Source organism: Ictalurus punctatus, chromosome 28 (assembly GCF_001660625.3).
Source record: "Ictalurus punctatus breed USDA103 chromosome 28, Coco_2.0, whole genome shotgun sequence".
NCBI classification, from domain to species: domain Eukaryota; kingdom Metazoa; phylum Chordata; class Actinopteri; order Siluriformes; family Ictaluridae; genus Ictalurus; species Ictalurus punctatus.
This window is the reverse complement of record NC_030443.2, coordinates 2,786,912-2,805,118: the sequence shown is the minus strand read 5'-3', so window position 1 is coordinate 2,805,118 and position 18,207 is coordinate 2,786,912. Positions and strand designations below refer to the sequence as shown.

General features: G+C 39.5%; 2 protein-coding genes across 3 annotated transcripts; one reads left to right on the top strand and one right to left on the bottom strand.

Moving 5' to 3' along the window:
• Positions 1 to 552: 552 nt before the first annotated feature.
• On the bottom strand, positions 553 to 6,100 carry gltpd2b (glycolipid transfer protein domain containing 2b). Of its 2 annotated transcripts, XM_017460678.3 has the most exons (5): positions 5,734 to 6,100; positions 4,878 to 4,966; positions 3,765 to 3,823; positions 3,457 to 3,632; positions 553 to 2,973 (listed from the first exon to the last, which is right to left on the bottom strand). In XM_017460678.3, the coding sequence occupies exons 1-5, from the start codon at positions 5,739 to 5,741 to the stop codon at positions 2,415 to 2,417; spliced, it is 891 nt and encodes a 296-aa protein (XP_017316167.1). In that variant the 5' UTR covers positions 5,742 to 6,100; the 3' UTR covers positions 553 to 2,414. The 2 variants fall into 2 exon arrangements, with proteins under 2 accessions (XP_017316167.1, XP_017316169.1); XM_017460680.3 differs by lacking the exon at positions 4,878 to 4,966 and having other exon boundaries at positions 5,734 to 6,086.
• Positions 6,101 to 8,184: 2,084 nt separating this feature from the next.
• On the top strand, positions 8,185 to 17,943 carry chrne (cholinergic receptor, nicotinic, epsilon). Its single transcript, XM_017460070.3, has 12 exons — positions 8,185 to 8,381; positions 9,700 to 9,833; positions 10,993 to 11,037; positions 12,508 to 12,617; positions 12,770 to 12,925; positions 13,845 to 13,948; positions 14,104 to 14,304; positions 14,615 to 14,729; positions 14,871 to 14,985; positions 15,118 to 15,325; positions 16,110 to 16,243; positions 16,341 to 17,943. Exons 1-12 carry the CDS (start codon positions 8,318 to 8,320, stop codon positions 16,506 to 16,508), a joined length of 1,554 nt encoding a protein of 517 aa, XP_017315559.1. The 5' UTR covers positions 8,185 to 8,317; the 3' UTR covers positions 16,509 to 17,943.
• Positions 17,944 to 18,207: the final 264 nt, after the last annotated feature.

The following is an 18,207-nucleotide window of genomic DNA, read 5'->3' as shown; positions in this document are numbered from 1 at the left end:
TCAAGAGCCATATGGAAATCATTTGAATGCTCCTGTAGTGCTCGGCGTTTTGTCGTATATAATGTACAAACTAATACGGTACATTTAAACTGTATCGCTCAGGGTGAAAAAGTGAGTTCATAGATGGATACAGGGTCTAAATCTGCTGTTGAGTCTCTTTAGCAATCTCCAACACACACACTCACACACATTTCTTGCTGAGAATATTAGATTTCGAATGTCAGTCATTTTATATGAACATTTTTAACCCTTTACTGCATGGTGTTGCCATATGGCAACAATGAATTTATATCCAATATTTTATAAGGCGATAATACAAATAAATCTAATCCGACTTTCACATGTCATTACTGTAATCACTGTCTCTCTCCTCTCTTTTTATCTCTGTACGAATGACAGTAGCAGAGAGAGAGAGAGGGCGAGAGAGATTAGGGCGCATTAATTATATTTGGGAGTCTAAAATAGACTTGTCAAGAGCAGGTGGCAAACACACACACACACACACACATACACACACACAGTGCTGTCACAGGTCACATATTACTGTCACACTACGTTTTTCAGATTTAATGCGTAAAACCCTCCTGCAAATGTCATAACCATCAGATTCAAACACACGACAGACTAAATTAAATTGTTCTATGAATATCTGCTTTAAAATTCAAATCAAATTTTAAAAAAATCGAACGATCCTGATTTGGTCAGGTAGCTGTGTCAGAGCAGGAAGCATTAAACGCCTTTAAAATGTTCTCTTATCCGGCTGATTAAGCTTCCATGTTCTGTTTAGTTCTCGAGCACATCCTGATCTAGAACAGCTTTAATCGTCTCAAGGCGCACGACTTCTGGCCCGCTTGTGCGGTCCTGCTGTTCGGCGAAGTCAACTGCACCTCCTAGTGGAACAGTTCGGGTTGTGCTGTACAATCCCTGGGTGCGGTTCATCCCACACATCCGGCTCTACCGCTGTACTGCGCACAGTGGACCAGAAAGCAGAGCTGTGAGGACTATAGAGCCTGCGAGATGGCACGGTGAATTATCTATTCTATCTGAGAAGTCGCTTAAGGTGACGTACTGATGGTATATCTACGTCGCAGCGCCAACGACACCGGGGTTTTTATGTGTTTTTCCAAGGATGACGTCATAATATGTAATATTATCACCGGGCGATGGTCCAGTTCAATTGATTTCATTGCTGTAATAGTTGCCACCAATGAAGTACTTCATGACCACAAAATGCATGCACATCTCAAGAAACATAACTCATGGCCTCAATATATACGGATGTCTAGAGTTCTGGAAAAATTCTGACTAACCCCCACCCACTCATGCGGTTAATATTTTAGTTTGCACATGCCCGACTCCATGTTCCCACCCGCACGGTTTGTGTGTTGGGATCCCACAGGATCCCGTCCCAGTGCACACCTGTACTCTAAATGTCCAGCACATGAAACGTCGCAGGTTGGTCCAACGGTTGAAGGTGTATGGTCTTTGGTACCTGTTCGAGACTGGCACCAACAGAATGGTGATACTCATAGATAGTGTTAACAGTACTATTGATTGATGACTGTGTTTCTCCATGTGTATCTATCTGTACTGTCTGTGAAATCACTCAGGCCAGAGTCCAATTGGCATTACAGTATCAGTGTGTTGTAAACCCTGATATGATAAAACAGTGACCATTTTAAAAAAAATAATTCATTTTAAAAACACCCTACATGCTAAAATCATGTGCCTGCCAAATATTTACTACCCATTGACACAGAGAGTCTTTTTTAACATTTTTAACGTGGGCCAGTTTAGATTAGTGGCCAAGTGCACGTGGCAGCGTTTACCATTTGAATGTCTTTTAACTGTCCTTATGAAATTGCTAGCCTGCTTTGTGTCCTTACTGTATTGCTAGCATTCTATGTGTCGTTTAATCATAACTAGCATGCTGGATGTGCTTATGGTATTGCTAGCACACTATACATCCTTACATTATCACTAGCATCACAGCATGCTAACAATACCATAAGGACACACAGCATGCTAACAATACCATAAGGACAAACAGGATGCTAGTAACGCCATAAGGACACACAGCAGGCTAGCAATACCATAAGGACAAACAGGATGCAAGTAACACCATAAGGACGCAGAGCATGCTAGCATGCTTTGGCTCCTCATGGAATTGCTGACATGCTCTGTGCCCTATGGTGTTGCTAGCCTGCTGTGTGTCCTTCTGGTACTGTTGGAATACAGTGCATGCTTATGGTATTGCCAGCATGCTGTGTGTCCTCATGGCATGTTGCTAGCATGCTGTGACATTATGTCATCATGGCATCACTACAGCGCTGTGCTTCTGTATGGTATCACCAACATTGTGTGCACTTACTGGACACTTTATTACATAACCGATATGTCCACACTCAATGTCATTATGGTAGTGCTAGCATATCATGTTCTGCCAGCGCCAATTGAGTCCTGTCGTACACTTTCTGTATGGCTTTGACCACTCTGTTTAAGGAAGCTGCTGCCTCTGCCTGCGTCCTCACACACATCAGTTTGTAGAAGAACTGTCTGTCAGGCATGGCCACGAACGCCAGCTCCGCCGCCTTCTTCACCCACCATGAGTGATGCTCAGCCAGGGTGAGGCGATAAGCCTCTCGACAGAGCTCGGATGGGCTGCGCGCCATCATTTCCCTCTTTTCTTCAGCCAGGTTGTGTAGAAAGAGCTGCAACCAGAGAAGAGCGCGATGGAGGCGCAGTAAAGTCCTGCAACCTGATTCTGTCAACTGGTCAAAGTTCACTAAACCCTGCTCCAGCTCCGATACGATCATGGACCGCACTGAAACATATGCACCACTGGAGGCTGAGTCTTGCGCTCTCTGATTTCGTTCCTCCTCCTCTTTTTGAGCAAGCTTGCGGATAATGGAGGTCTTCGTCTCAATTTCCTGTGAGATTATACCCACCATCGGTCCCAAGGACTCCATGAACCTAAAAGCAGCGACCAACAGTTTTCAGAGAAAAACACTGGGGAAAAAAAAAAATTGGGGGTAATTGTTGCTTGGTGCAAGCTGAGTCTAATCAGTATTCCAGTGTATCCTTGCTGTACTGTTTTACCTACAAAAGGTTTTGGTCAGTACCTCTTGGGCAACCCTTAAATGTTTTGTGTAGAACCCTATAACTTAGAGTTTCTATAGAGAATGTTCTTCAGGAAGCTAAGACCTCGTAACTAACCAAAGAACCTCTGAGGAACCAGAAGAACCCTTATAATGGAGTTTCTCTAGAGAGGGTTTCAATTAGAACTCATTTGGGAAGCTAAGAAGTCTTAACAAGCCAACAAATCCCCCAAGGAACCTGAAGAACCCGATAACAGAGACCACCAAGGTTCCAAGTGAACCATCTTTTTTTTCTTTCTTTTTTTTTTTTTTTACAAGAGTGTATTTGCTTTCTTGCTTGTCTTAAGTGCTTTCTTACTTGATGAGCTCATCCCAGCTGGCTAGGTATGGGTTTAGCAAAACATCATTGGTTGAGACAGGTGCGTCCTGCAGATGCATCAGCAAATAAGCAATCTGGAATTTCTGTCCTGGACACACCTCCAGTGGAGGTGTGACGTCTTCTGATGAGGTGTTACTCCCGTACAAACTGATAGACTAAGAAAGCGAGAGTGATTAGGTCAAAAAGCAAGTAATAAAGTGGAGAAAGTGACCGTTCTGAGTCTCTATTATGATGTAGGAGCTCTTTAAAGAAGACGGTAGGCATTGTATTCACAGCAATAGACGTACCTGATCTTTCTTAATGAAGTTATTTAGGCAGTAGTCCCAGCAATGATCCAAACCACCATCTATAAAAATAAATAAATAAATAAATAAAGAGGCAGGATTAGGAGAAGAATGCAGGAGATTACAGGAGATTAATTTCTCATCCATCACAAACAGAAGCTTAAGTAAACTTTCCCTGTGATAAAATAACTAAAATAACTATAAAGGTATATTACAGGCAGCATAAGGTTAATCATTGCCAAGAGCTGAAGGCAAACAATGAGCTCTCCTAGGTTTGCCAGTCCCAAGCGTCTGTGTGACTGGGTGGTCCACCAGACAAATAACCCTCACAATTACGACACAGTTAAGTGGGTGGTATTAATAAGATGTGCTGCATCAAGTGCTATTTTTGTAAGAATAGATGCCATATTGTTAAATATTACCATCTTTTCATTCATAAATCCTGTCAGTTTTCCAGTCTCCAACTGGAATGCTGGAGCAGGAAGGTTAAAAAAAAAAGAAGTAATTTCTTTTCAGAGCTAACCAAAATAAAAAATAAATCGTTTCTAATCTGTGATATAAACATCAACATTTATATAATCACGGGGGTTGAAAACATATCAGCTGTTTAGGACAGTCATGGCACTAATCTTAGATTTGTAAAGCTCTGCGTTCACCCACCCACACTGAGTAAATGCGGGTTTCTGGACTTTGTGTTGTTTTAATAAACAGTCAAAGGAGGACACCAGTTGTATCCAGAATACACAACACTGCATGAAATATAGTAGAGTCTTTCTCAGAAAATTTAGAACATGTCTGATCTAAGGTCAATATACAGGTGCATCTCGATGAGGTATTGTATTTCTGATTTCCATGAGCTGTAAGCCGTAATCGTCAAGATTAAAACAAACAAACAAAAAAAAAGGCTTGAAATATTTCAATGTCTGTTTAATGAATCTGGAATATATGAAAGTTCCTTCTTCTTTAATCAAATTACTGGGGAAAAAATGAACTTTTCCACGATATTCAAATTTTTTGAGATGCACGTGTAGTTATGACAGTTAAAGGAGTAGTATGTTAAGTTTAAAGCCCTCTGCTGGCTGTGAGGTGAATTGCAACTGCAGTGAAAACACTAACCAAATGCTGTCCATTTACTGCAACTAACCCCAGCCTCTTTGTAGCGTTTTTGGGAGCAGCTTTGCTTCGATTTGGGGAAGTGCTTATTTCTGGGTCAGAAAAATGTAAACAGGATCCTGAAATTAGTCAACTACTTGATGTCTGTTGCTTAGTAATATTATAAAACATGGTTGGTTATAAGGTATCTTTAAAATGATTTGATTATTAGACATGTAAAGACACTTTCAATTATTACATACCGCACCTTTAACGAAACAGAGGAGACTTTTACATTTACGGCATTTGGTAGACGCCCTTATCCAGAGCAACTTACAATTATCTCGTTCTTTTTTTTATACAACTGAGCAATTGAGGGTTAAGGGCCTTGCTCAAGGGCCCAGCAGTGGAGGCTTGGTGACGGTGGTGGGATTTGAACACACGACCTTCCAATCAGACGTCCAACGTCCTAACCACCGAGCCACCACCTTTCCTTTAATTAGAAAACATGACTGGAAAATAAACCGTTCATTATGTTTCCTAAAAAAAATGAAAGTGTGGAAGTTCCATGTACATCAGATTAGAGTTGTTTGCGTGTCGGTTTTAAACAAAAGGTTACGTCTTTTCTGTTCATCATCTTTAGTATTTGGAAGAAACACTTCCAGCATGAATGCAGTTATCAGCCTGTACATGTGTGTATCGTATCGGTTTGTCCAACATTGTTCTTATTATGCTATCAATAAAATGATGAAATGAATCGCTTGAGTTATAGATAGATATTAGATTTTAATCTCACGTCTAATACCATGACCAGCCACCACTGCTTCTACTTAACTGTTGAGGTATGGATTAATCAGGTCTCCATGGAAAAGCTACTTACAGAGCCATGAAGAGAAAAGAAAGGTGGTGATGAAGAGGACAGCCAACGTGGCCCTTCCTCTCACTCCCATCCTGCCTTGCTGTTTCCTTTCTCCTCTATGATATTTTCTTGCATACACACATCTTCACAGGCTGGTCTATGCTTCTCCTGCGAGCTCGAGATCTTTAGTCTTCCAAAAACCAAATATTCTTCTCCTTATTCAAGATGAAAAAGTAGTACTTTTTTCTTTTGTATTATAGCCTCCGGGTTCTGTCCTTCTACTCGTACTTCTCATCACGGTTTGTGGACTCCAAATGTTTTATGGACTCGCTCATGTTGGGTCGTTTAGTCTGTGAGTCCATAGATTAGTTATATGTAACCAATTGCTGCTTTTAAGTCAACGTCCTATAGCAACCCTGTTTTATTGCACATGATTACAAATACTATGACCCTGAATCACCTCGGCAAGATCTCACTGACAAGTCTTTTGTCGTGTCATATTCTCCTGACATGTCACGAATATCAGAACACGGTGACCCAAGAGGCCAGTGAATATTCGATGTCGTTGTCAACATGCCCCTTGAATTCAAACAACGTGCAAAATAAAGACTAAATAAGAAAGACATTGAAGAATGTTGTAATGTCGTGAAGGATAGCTGGAGACTCTGTAAGAAAGTGAGCTGTATTGGGTTTTTTTTATTATTATTATTATTATTTTATTTTTGAGAAATACATTTAATTTGCTTATATTGTGCATGGACTAGGATTGAGTTTGGACCTTCGACCGCTCAGCTTGATGTTTGGATTGCGTCTGGTAAACGTACAAATCGATGAAAAAAAATCAATGAAACATCAACATTCAGAGTCTTGTGCTAGACTTTATAATGATGATGAGTCTTTATTGGTCACGTATACATTACAGCACAGTGAAATTCTTTTCTTCACATACCCCAACATGTCAGGAAGCTGGGGTCAGAGCGCAGGGTCCACCATGATACAGCACCCCCTGGAGCAGAGAGGGTTAAGGGCCTTGCTCAAGGGCCCAACAGTGGCAGCTTGGCAGTGCTCAGGCTTGAACCCCCGACCTTCCGATCAGTAACCCAGAGCCTTAAACACCAAGCCACCACTTCCCCTTTATATTATAACAGATTAATTCTCTTTATACCACAGTGCTCTTGAAAGATTGATTCAGATTGGTCTAAGAAAAAGAGGTGGGAGGAAACCAGAATTCGTACCATGGTGAAGCATCACGTTTCTCTTATTACGTTCCCTAAGTGCACTGGGCAAGCCGAAAGACACAGCTGCTGATCATCTAACATTTCCTTGGCTACTCTATCCAAGTGTCATTAGATCTAACTGGAGCATTACACGAATTCCTAACATCTCTGTCTACAGCGCTCTATAAATACTAGTGGAAACCGAGACACGCTACAAAAGAGCGTAACCGGAAACGCCACGTCCGGCTTCGCAGTGTTCCTTGCATGAGTGGTTTCTTCCCTAGTAAAATACACGTCTCTGACACGTGTTTTTACGTTCGCCGTTCGGGTATGTTGATTTGACAATAAACAGACTGGCGAGTTCAGTAATACTTTCGCATTATTGTTAACTTTGACTGGTAGAGAGTAACTCTGGGTGAATGTGTTTTCAGACCCTGAACCCCATTATACTCGGGCCGTTGCATTACTTATGGCGCTAATCATTCTGGTATCTCCTTATGGATTATTGCCACTAATAAATTACGCCGAAACACACAGGGTGGAGACAGGAATCGAACGCCCAACCCCAGAGCTGCGAGGCAAGCGTGCTAATTTACATAATGTTGTTACTATTATTATTATTATTATTATTATTATTATTAAACTTAATTGCATTTATGTCTATGATTGTATTTTCTCTGCACACTGACAAAGCTTATGTTACATAATAATTATCTTCACACACACACACACACACACACACACACATATATATATATATATATATATATATATATATATATATATATATATATATATATATATATATATATATATATATATATATATACCTCCTGTGCCATTGACCCTCTCAGTCAAAGTGCTGGTTATTTATATCGTAGTGGGGTAAAATTGACAAGAGCCTTGCAGCCAGCTCTCCACTCTATCGGGTAAATTTGTTCTGTTTCTGATTCAAAGGAATCAGGACTAACAGGAACTTTTTTTTGGAAACGTTGTCATGCTTTAACCCCGTGTTAAATATGGAATTGTTCTGGCAGTATTTTACTGCCAGTACTGTATATTTCTTGTAAATATTCTTCTATCCTAAATGTATTGTTAACACTCTTAACATATTCTTTCGTTATCCCTACCGTCACATTTGGGTATGAACCAAGTGGGAAACAATGATCCGAAATTCATTCTAATGGTGGCCCCGATGAAGAGGGGCCAAGCCAGGGGGGTTGACTTTAAGAGCTGTGCCCAGTGTTGGAGTGTAACCTGACCCGAACTCAACAACAGCTGAAGCTCAGGAAGGGCAAGGAGCCACTCAGACAGAAGGGCTCTTGGTGTTTCTTTCTTACAAAGTCTCACTCAGACGTGTCGAAGGTGGCGATCGACCAAGCCTGGCGATGGCGGCCCGGTCTATTTGGACTTGTTTGGTTGTGGCTGCGCTTGTGAATACAATAGTGCAAGGTAGGTGTGGATTTTTGGAGGAAGCTCATATCTGTAGTGTCCTGTCTTCCTCTAGGTCTCTCTCTCTCTCTCTCTCTCTCTCTCTCTCTCTCTCACCTCCCTTTGCCACCACTTTCTCTTTTTATCTTTCTTGCATCTCACCCACTTGGACCAAAATGATTATCGGCGGTAACAGTTTAACATCTAGCCTACATCACATGCTGAACAGTTGATACACTTGCAGGTACTGTAAATCTCTGATGTGCTGGAGAGAGTCCTAGAATGGGATCTCTATTTTAGATCATCTCTATCATCTCTATTTTAGATCATTTAGGCTCTCCAGCTGTCAGAATAGTACATATCCTTTGCTACTGGTTTAGTTTGGGATGTTTACTATGTAAAGAATAAATCACATTCTGATTACAGGAAAATAATAAATGATGAGGTGATACGCTTACCATGCCACAGTGAATTATTTTCCAATAACAGGACATTCTGGAATATTCTTGTTCTTATACCACAGCAATGCGCCAGTGTTAAGGATTTTTATTTACGCCACGTCACACATTTCATCCATTTACAGATGTATTTTAATGTTGTAGAACGTGAAACATGTTTTTTTTTTATTATTATTATTTTCATGTTATCTTTTACATTACTGCAGCATATTTTAGAGATTAGGAGAGAATCCATATTAGGCCGAGATGATCTCAGAGAAGACAGTGCCACATAGCAGGAGCAGAGGTTTTACCGTGACAGGGCGACACTCTAGCCTTTTGGGCAAAAATAATGAATCAGATGAACCGTAAAGAAGCCTTAATTTGCCATGGAGAAGAAAAGAAGAAAGAAAACCATGTGGTTATGTATTAGTAGTGCATACAAATTAGCACAGGGCATGCACATTCATTTCAATGTGTCTCTTTTTTTCCTTGTTGAAATGCCTAAGTAAAAAAAAAAACAAACAAACACAAAGCTTCGTCCTGAGTACTTTCCTGCATTGGAAAATGTAAACTAGAGCTTTACCTCTGCCTGTTACAAAGCACTGACCCTGGAGACTCCTCCCATAGATGCGAACAAAACAAAACATCTCCTTAGAGAAAAACTTCACCATAACAAGTGGAGTGTTCGCCATACAAGCCCTGAGTTGTTATTAAAGAAATAATAATGTATTAGAACGAGCACATTAATATAAACCTGTGATTTGCAGCTGCACTACTGTCAGAAAATGAATCAACATCTCCTGACCAATCAGAATCCAGAATTCAACAGAGCTGTCGGTTAGTAAACAGCAGCAGGAAGTCAATTTACTCTCTCTCTCTCTCTCTCTCTCTCTCTCCAGTCAGTGGAAATGAAGAGTCTCTGCTCATGGCAGATATTTTTAAGAACTACAATAAGAACATCCGGCCAGCAAAGCATCCTGAAGACAAGGTGGACGTTCAGGTCAAACTCACCCTCACCAACCTCATCTCCCTGGTAACCACCAAAAATCCATGACCTATTCTACACTATAATAATAGCAGACTCATAACAATAGACAATGTGTTATACATTATCAAGATGGCTGCTGTCACATTTGTTTCAACAGTTCATACACTACGTCTGTAAGCCACACATTTTGCAGTAATTAAAGGTATAGTCAGCAGTTTTAGCTGGTGTTGGCTCAAATTCCTGAGCGGCATTGGTAGAATCAGTGATTAAGACTAGAGGTCGACCGATTTTACCGATACCGATAACTCACTTGGGCGGTACCTACCGATAATCGATTAATCAACTGATAGTTTTTTAAAACTGTAAAACACTCAAAGTAGAATATTGCTGCACTTTATTACAGAAAACACACAGTACTGACTGTACCATGAAGATGTAGGCCTACTGTACTTTTTTAAAAATAAAATAAATATATAAATATTAATATGAAAACTATTAATAAATAAAAGATGTACATCCGTACTGAACCAAAAAGTAACACTCCAAATAACAAATAAAACATAGAGACATCCAAAATGAATCAAAAACACTTGTCAGTGATAGTTTTTATTTCGCCTCTGGAGGCCGCTCTCGTGCTGTATGATGACAGCAGACCTTTCTCAGCTGCTCCTGCATTGGACTCTACTGGGAAAAACTATCGGTGTGGATTTTTGCCGATAACCGATAGTTTCAGCAATCAGTTATCGGTGCCTATTAATACCGGCAAAACCGATCAATCGGCTGAACTCTAGTTAAGACATTGGACTACTGATTGGAAGGTCATGAGTTCAAACCCCAGCACTGCCAAGCTGACAATGTTGGGCCTGGGAGTAAAGCCCTTACCCCTCAACTGCTCAGATGTATAAATGTAAGTCGCTCTAGATAAGTGCATCTTCCAAATGCCGTAAATATAAATACAGCTTTCCATTTAAGAACACGCACCCAAACAACGCTAGTGCCAACGGAAAGCTTTCTGAAAATATTCGGAAAACTTATTAACAGGCACTATTGTCCTGATTGGTTAGAAATTGGTGTACATTCTTTGCTTTTATCGACAGCTTCCATAATGTGAGCAAAACTTCAACAAAAAAGTTCTAAGCGCTCCTATTGAAGATTTATAAGTAATTCATATTTGTTTTGCTTCACATATCCCGACGTTCGGCAGAACGAGAAAGAAGAGACGCTGACCACCAATGTATGGATCGAGATCGTGAGTAATCAGGCCGGTGTTTTGGGCTAGTCACGATCTCTGACCTCTGTCGTGACCTAGGGTTAGGATTATGTCCCATAATTTTCCCTTGATCTCAGTGTAATTTGAATTAAACACTCACAATAATGTCAAACAGGAAATGTAAGCCTCCACTGAGGTACTGTTCATTTACAGATAATGCATGTCTTCTCTTAATGATTTTTTTAAAAAAAAAGGTTTGTAAAGACTGTTATTGGAATTTTTATTTATTTATTTATGTATTTATTTGTGTGTGTGTGGGGGGGGGGGGGGGGGGGATTTCCATGCTGTATATACTGTATACATAGCATATCACAATTTAACAATTTAAACTGGTCCTAAAGGAATAATGCATAAACTATCATCCTCAATTCTACATATGTTTGATGTTGATGTTCCAGGGGTTCATGATAACCAACATTCAGGGTTGTCTAGACAGAAATATATTCAATTAAAGGACTACTCGTTAGCGTCATCTGTACCTAATATACAGTACTGTGCAGAAGTTTTGGGCACATGCAAAGAAATGCTATAGAGCAAAGATGCCTTCAAAATAATGAAATGAAATGTTTCTACGTTTAAAAAAAAAATACCATGAAAATCAGTGCACAGTAGTAAATTAAACAAAGCCAATATTTGGAGCGACAATATTTTTTAAATAATAAGTAAAAAGAGTGGACTCCGGTACGATTAATGCAGTTTTTATAAGGAAATGAGCTGTAAGTTATATCGAGCATCTCGCAGAACCAGCCACGGTTCTTCTGGAGACTTTGACTGTCGCACTCGCTTCTTATTTTTGCAGCAAAACCCATCAGCCAGTCTGAAAAGTGGTCTCTTACATAGTATCACTGCTTTCTTTAATGACATACAAACATTTTTTTTTCTGCAACATTTAATCTTGTGCTAGAAAACTAATGTTTGAGAATCGCACACATTCCAAAATAAATAAATAAACAAACAAACAAACAAACAAACAAACAAATAAATAAATAAAAGTTTTGCATTGGTTTTTATTGAAAGAATTGAACATAGCTGCTCTTAGTATTAAAATATCCCGTATTAAAAATGTGGCTTTCATTCTCCTCTCAGTTCTGGGACATAGTAATCTGATGTGATTTACAGCGATTATGTTGAGTAAAAAAGTAAACAAAGGAATGTGTATACCTTTACTATGCAAGTACATTATTTATAAGCTAATGTCCTGGATCTGTTACTCAATTAAGAATGGGTGGAAACCATGGAAACCAATATTTATACTTAAATTAAGTATAAATTGCTGAAGTTTCTTAAGCAGTAATCCTCTGTAATATCTACTTTGACTCTGTAATGTCTATTTTACCTTAAAAATCTTGATTTATCCTCATGTCTGGCCTTTTGAATTTCATCTTTTCGCTGTAAGACTTCATATTATTTTTATGTATGTCTTTTTTCCCCCAACTCTCCCGCCTCCAGCAATGGCGTGACTATCGCCTGGCGTGGAACACCTCGGAGTACTACGGCATCGACATTATCCGCGTACCCTCCACCACTGTGTGGCGGCCAGATATAGTACTGGAGAACAAGTAAGACCGTCGACCGAGTCCTTCATCAAAGAAGCTCTTTTAATCTACCAAAAAACAATAATAAGCTGACAACAAATAAAATGTTTTAATGTTTCAAAATACCTTTTATCAATATTTTCCCATTCTTTCTCTCTTTCTGCTTTTGTCTGTAGCATTGATGGGAAATTTGATGTCGCATACTATGCTAATGTGCTAATCTATAGTGATGGCTCCATGTACTGGTTGCCCCCAGCCATCTACCGCAGCACCTGCTCTATAGAGATCACCTACTTCCCATTCGACTGGCAGAACTGCACGCTGGTCTTCAGGTAGAGGCGTAATAACGCAACATCTATTGTAGAATGTACTGATTTTTAGAGAACACTTTGTAATATTTAGCCAGTTTCCCTTCACAACCTAGAATCGTCTGGACTACCCACGTCCTACCAATCAGGACAGCAAAATCTATCAATTCTATATCTGCCTGTTAATCTAGAAAGTTTTTCCCATTTTACACTAGCATTCAGGGGTTCTTTCCAAATTGTCGCACATGATTGTTTGGCGGAATGTGTATTTGGAGGGAGCGCTGGTTTGGGTGAGGGGCTGTATTTCATTTATTTCTGAATGTCAAAACAGCAAGCTCCAGCTAATTTCTGCGAAAAGTGCCGCCTATGTCTTTAAATATTAGTTTTACCTGTGATCAGAGCACATGGCTGATTAACAAGTAAGGAATAAAGCACTTCGCTTGTGCCGTTATAGGAAAATAATCAACGACAGGGTTGTGTGATGAAGCAGAGTTACTGTCACCGCACCGAAGTTGATTTTTTTCTGAAATCAGAAGGTCTTGTGTGTTTTATTCCTCTTATACCATAGTAATCTGCCAACAATTACATGTTTTTATTAATGAAATGACAGGTCATGCTTTTTATCCATTTATTTATGCACAGTTAATGTTGTGAGTGTAAATGAAACAATTTAGTTCCTGTCATCACTTATGCTGTACCTTCACAAACAGTCGTTCGGGAAGAAAACTTCATATAACTAACATATAACTATTCTAGTTATATGTTACTGATATCTGGAAAATCAATCTATTCTATTGTATGGTTATTAGACTGTCAATGTTTCTACCGTCTCAGCCCGACTATTCAATCAACGCATTAGAAAAGTGCAGGCAAATGTCAGATAAACAATCAGCAGAATCTTAAACGTATTGATTTTTTTTTATTCCATGGCTGTATTTGATAGGTCTCAGACATACAGCGCTAACGAGATCAACATGATCTTGGCCGTCGATGGCGAGACCAACAAGCCCATTGAGTGGGTGGATATTGACCCTGAGGCCTTCACTGGTAACAAGAACACCTCCACTTATAATACTGCTCTCTACTACAGCTTCTAGACAAGTCAAATGTCCCGGAGAACTAAAATTGTTCTAGATAAGCAGGTATCTATCCAGTCATATATTTACACCAATTAGACCGCGGCCAATCATGTGTCTGTGCAGAAAACGGTGAGTGGGCTATCAAGCATCGGCCGGCACGCAAACTTACCAACCCCCGCTACTCCCCGGACGACCTGGAGTACCAGGAGGTCTATTTCAACCTCATTATCCAGAGGAAACCCCTCTTCTACATCATCAACATCATTCTGCCCTGCTCGCTCATCTCCTCACTCGTCGTACTGGCCTACTTCATGCCTGCTAAGGGTGTGTGTGTGTCTTAAATAGTTATTTCAGATCTTTCTTTCTTTGTCATTGGTCCTTTATTTTTTCGTCTTGCTTTAATTTTAATCACTGGTTCTTCTTTATTTTTTCCTTCTTGATTTTACTTTTCATTCTTTCTTATTGGGTCATTATTTTTTTCTTTTTGATTTAACTGTATTTCTACATTTCTTTCTCTTACTCATGTTTTTTTTCCCTTCCTGTCTCCTTTATTTATTTATTTATTTTCGGTTGGTTTTATTTTTCTTTCCTCCTCTCTATCTTTCTCCCCGACTTTCTCTGCCTCACCTCCTAGCGGGAGGACAGAAGATAACGGTGTCCATCTCCGTCCTCCTGGCTCAGACTGTCTTCCTCTTTCTGATCGCTCAGAAGATTCCAGAAACGTCTCTGTCTGTACCTCTTATTGGAAAGTGAGTCTGTGTGTGCGTGAACATTCTGTTTCTTTTAGCCCTTTTGTTTAGCATGGTGCATCAATGTGATGCCATCAATGAATGCGTTATGTGCTCAGCTTAATTTCTGTGCTGGTTAAAAGTTTGGAATCATCCTCTCAGGTACCTGATCTTCGTCATGTCCGTCACCACACTCATCGTCACAAACTGCATCATCGTTCTCAACTACTCATGCCGGACCCCGAGCACCCACAGCATGCCTCGCAAAATCAAACATGTACGTCCTCACTCTATGTCGATGTGCTATTTTTATGAACATTTATGTAATAATATCTGCAGTATACGTGCATGATACAATACTACAATATGTCGCTGATCCTTTAAGCAATGTCTGTCATTTCTTTGTCAGATTTTCCTGGAGGTAATCCCTCGGTTCCTGGGTATGACCCCACTGGTGGAAGAGGGAGAGGAAGCTGGAGGGATGGACGGAGTAAGGGAGAGGAGACGCAGCTCATTTGGCCTGATGCAGCGGGCGGAGGAGTACGTGCTGAAGCAGCCGAGGAGCGAGATGATGTTCGACAAGCAGAGAGAGAGACATGGACTCACGCGATCGTTTGGTACACACCACTTCTACTCAGTGCTCTAGTTTGTATTAGATAAACAGACAGACTTATAGGAAGATGACAGACTGACAGATGGATGATAGATGGACAGACAGACATATATTAAGGCAGACAGGCAAACAGATGGATGGATGATAGACAGACAGACGATAGACGGGCAGATGGATAGATATGAAGGACAGAGAAACAGATGAACGATAGAGACAGATGTTTGACAGACAGACGGATGATGGTAGACAAACAGATAGACAGACGGGTGGATGAATGGTAAACAGACAATAGATGGACAGACAGATGATAGAAAGACAGACAAATAAGAAGACAGAGAGACAGATGAATGATAGACAGAAAAATGGATAGGCAGAGATGACATAGACAGAGTGACTGACTGACAGACAGACAGAGAGCGAGAGAAAGACAGACAGATATACAGACAAACTAGCTGACTGACAGAAAGGCAGACAGACAGATGTTACAGATAAATAACCTGTCAGTGATTTTTAAAAATATATTTTTTTGATAAAGTACAGGCAATGTAACAGCAGAAACTATGCAAAACGGTCTGGAATAGCAACACTTGCCTCAGATTTGTTTGTAAATGACTAAAAAAGAGGTAATATACAGCTAAAATTTCACCGTAATTATATTTAGCATAAACCTCTAACAGAACTTCCACGGATTCCGCCATATTAGGAAACGTCAACATTCCGTCACAGCCTATGACTGTTTTCATCGTGTTTATATGCGTTCGTGTGGGTGTGTGTTTGTCTCCCTCTAGTGGACGCTATAGATGTGAGCACCACGGCCAGTCTGTATAAGAGTTTGGCTCAAGCAGCACCAGAGATTAAAGAGTGTGTGGACGCCTGCAACTTCATTGCAGAAAACACAAGGGAACAGAACGACATTGGCTCTGTAAGTGTGTGTGTGTGTGTCTTTATTTCAGTTTCTTTCTTTTTGTTTTTTTTTTACTTGTGCTTTTATAATTTCTCTTCTTCGTTCTCGTCCTTAGGAGATGGAGAGCTGGGTGTTGATCGGAAAGATGATCGATAAAGTCTGCTTCTGGGCGGCCATCTTGCTTTTTTCCATCGGAACGGTGGCCATCTTCCTCATGGGCCATTTCAACCAGGTCCCAGAGTACCCTTTCTCTGGGGAAAATAAAAAATATGCTCCCGAGTAAAGGGTGAGCCGTTCCTGCTCCTGCTGGTCTCTCAGAAAAAAAGAGACACTGAGAAAGAGAGAGAGAGAGAGAGAGAGAGAGAGAGAGAGAGAGAGAGAGAGAGAGAACACTAGCACAGTTTTAGACATATACAGAATGCGATGTGCAGTTTATTAGCATTTAATGATGCTAATCTTAGAGGTTTTGGCATGAGTCCAATTCAGAAAAGCATACTACCCACCCTTCACTGCATGTCCCATGCAAGAACAGAAGCTTCAGTTATGTCCCAAAGCACATTCTTCTAATGGTATGTCAAAATAAGTACTCCACCTACAGAAACAATGGCATAATATTCTCAGACACAATTTAAAGGTGCAGTTTGCAATGTTCAAAAGTATTTATACAGCTGTAGTAATTACATAGTTCAAAGGGGAAACGTGTGATTTACGGTATTGCCATGCAATGGACCCTGGTTAGTCTCTTATTTTAAAGCTTTTGTTTACATTTCTTTCTGGCCCTGAAAGAAATCTCCTTCAGCTGGAACAGAGCCATGTAGGAAGATGTCATTTCAGTAGAGAAGATGCGGTTCGGTTGATGACTTAGGGAAGGATTTTTCATTTAATCTCTCAAGCAACAGAGAGCTCTAAAAAAAAAAAGAAAAGAAAAAAAAAGAAAAGCTAACCGCTTCTTTAATATGTGATTTCAGACGTAGTTGCGGTCATCTTCGGTTTATTTATATTATTTGCAGAACTCATGGAATGTGAAGTATTCCACAAAGCTTAATGTGTTTTGAAATACAATGATGGCTTTTACAATGCTTCTCCAATTGTGGGTGAGGTGTTTATTTCTCTTAATATTCTATAGTAACAGTGATTAAATTGTTCAAATTGTGTTTGATTTTTTTTAACGAGACTGTAGAAGTGTACTGGCTTGTTTTTGTTTGTTTTGTTTTTTTGCTTTATTTCAAATTTCTTTCGTGTTTTCATACTTTTTGTTACCATTGGGATGTTTGTGAAGCATTATTTTCTATTTGCTTCTGAAGATGTAGCCTATCCTCTTCTCTATTACTTAACGAGGCTACTTAGCGCAGTGACTTAAACCTTACATATGCAACTACTGTCAGATCTGCAATTATAGAACACAAGTCAACACCTTCTGACCAGCCAGATTCGAGATATCAACAATTTACAGATGATCCACTTTAAATGGAACTACAAATTGTCGTTCTAAAAAACAATCAACTACGGATTGGTGAAATCGACTCGGCTTTGCGTTGGGCTGCATCACACCACCCCGTAGTTGATTATTTTCCCATAAGAGCAACCCCTGGTGGTGTTTTCTTCCTTACATAACATCAGGTGTGCTTCCAGTTTTGAGAAATGTCATCGAAGAACCATTTTTGAACATTTTGGTCAACTGTTTTTGTTGTTTAAAATAAAAAGAAATAAATAATTAAGTTCTCTGTGGTACCAACCAAAAATGCTTACAGATCCCTAAATCAAAGGGTTCTTTTTTGGAAGCCTATAGTTTTTTCACTCTAAAATTGATAGAAATATAATTATTGTTGTTGAGAGCTTTTGCAACAAATAAATTATATATATATATATATATATATATATATATATATATATATATATATATATATATATATATATATATAGTTATTACATATAATTATATATAATAATTATTATATATAAAATATTTTCCCAAAAACATT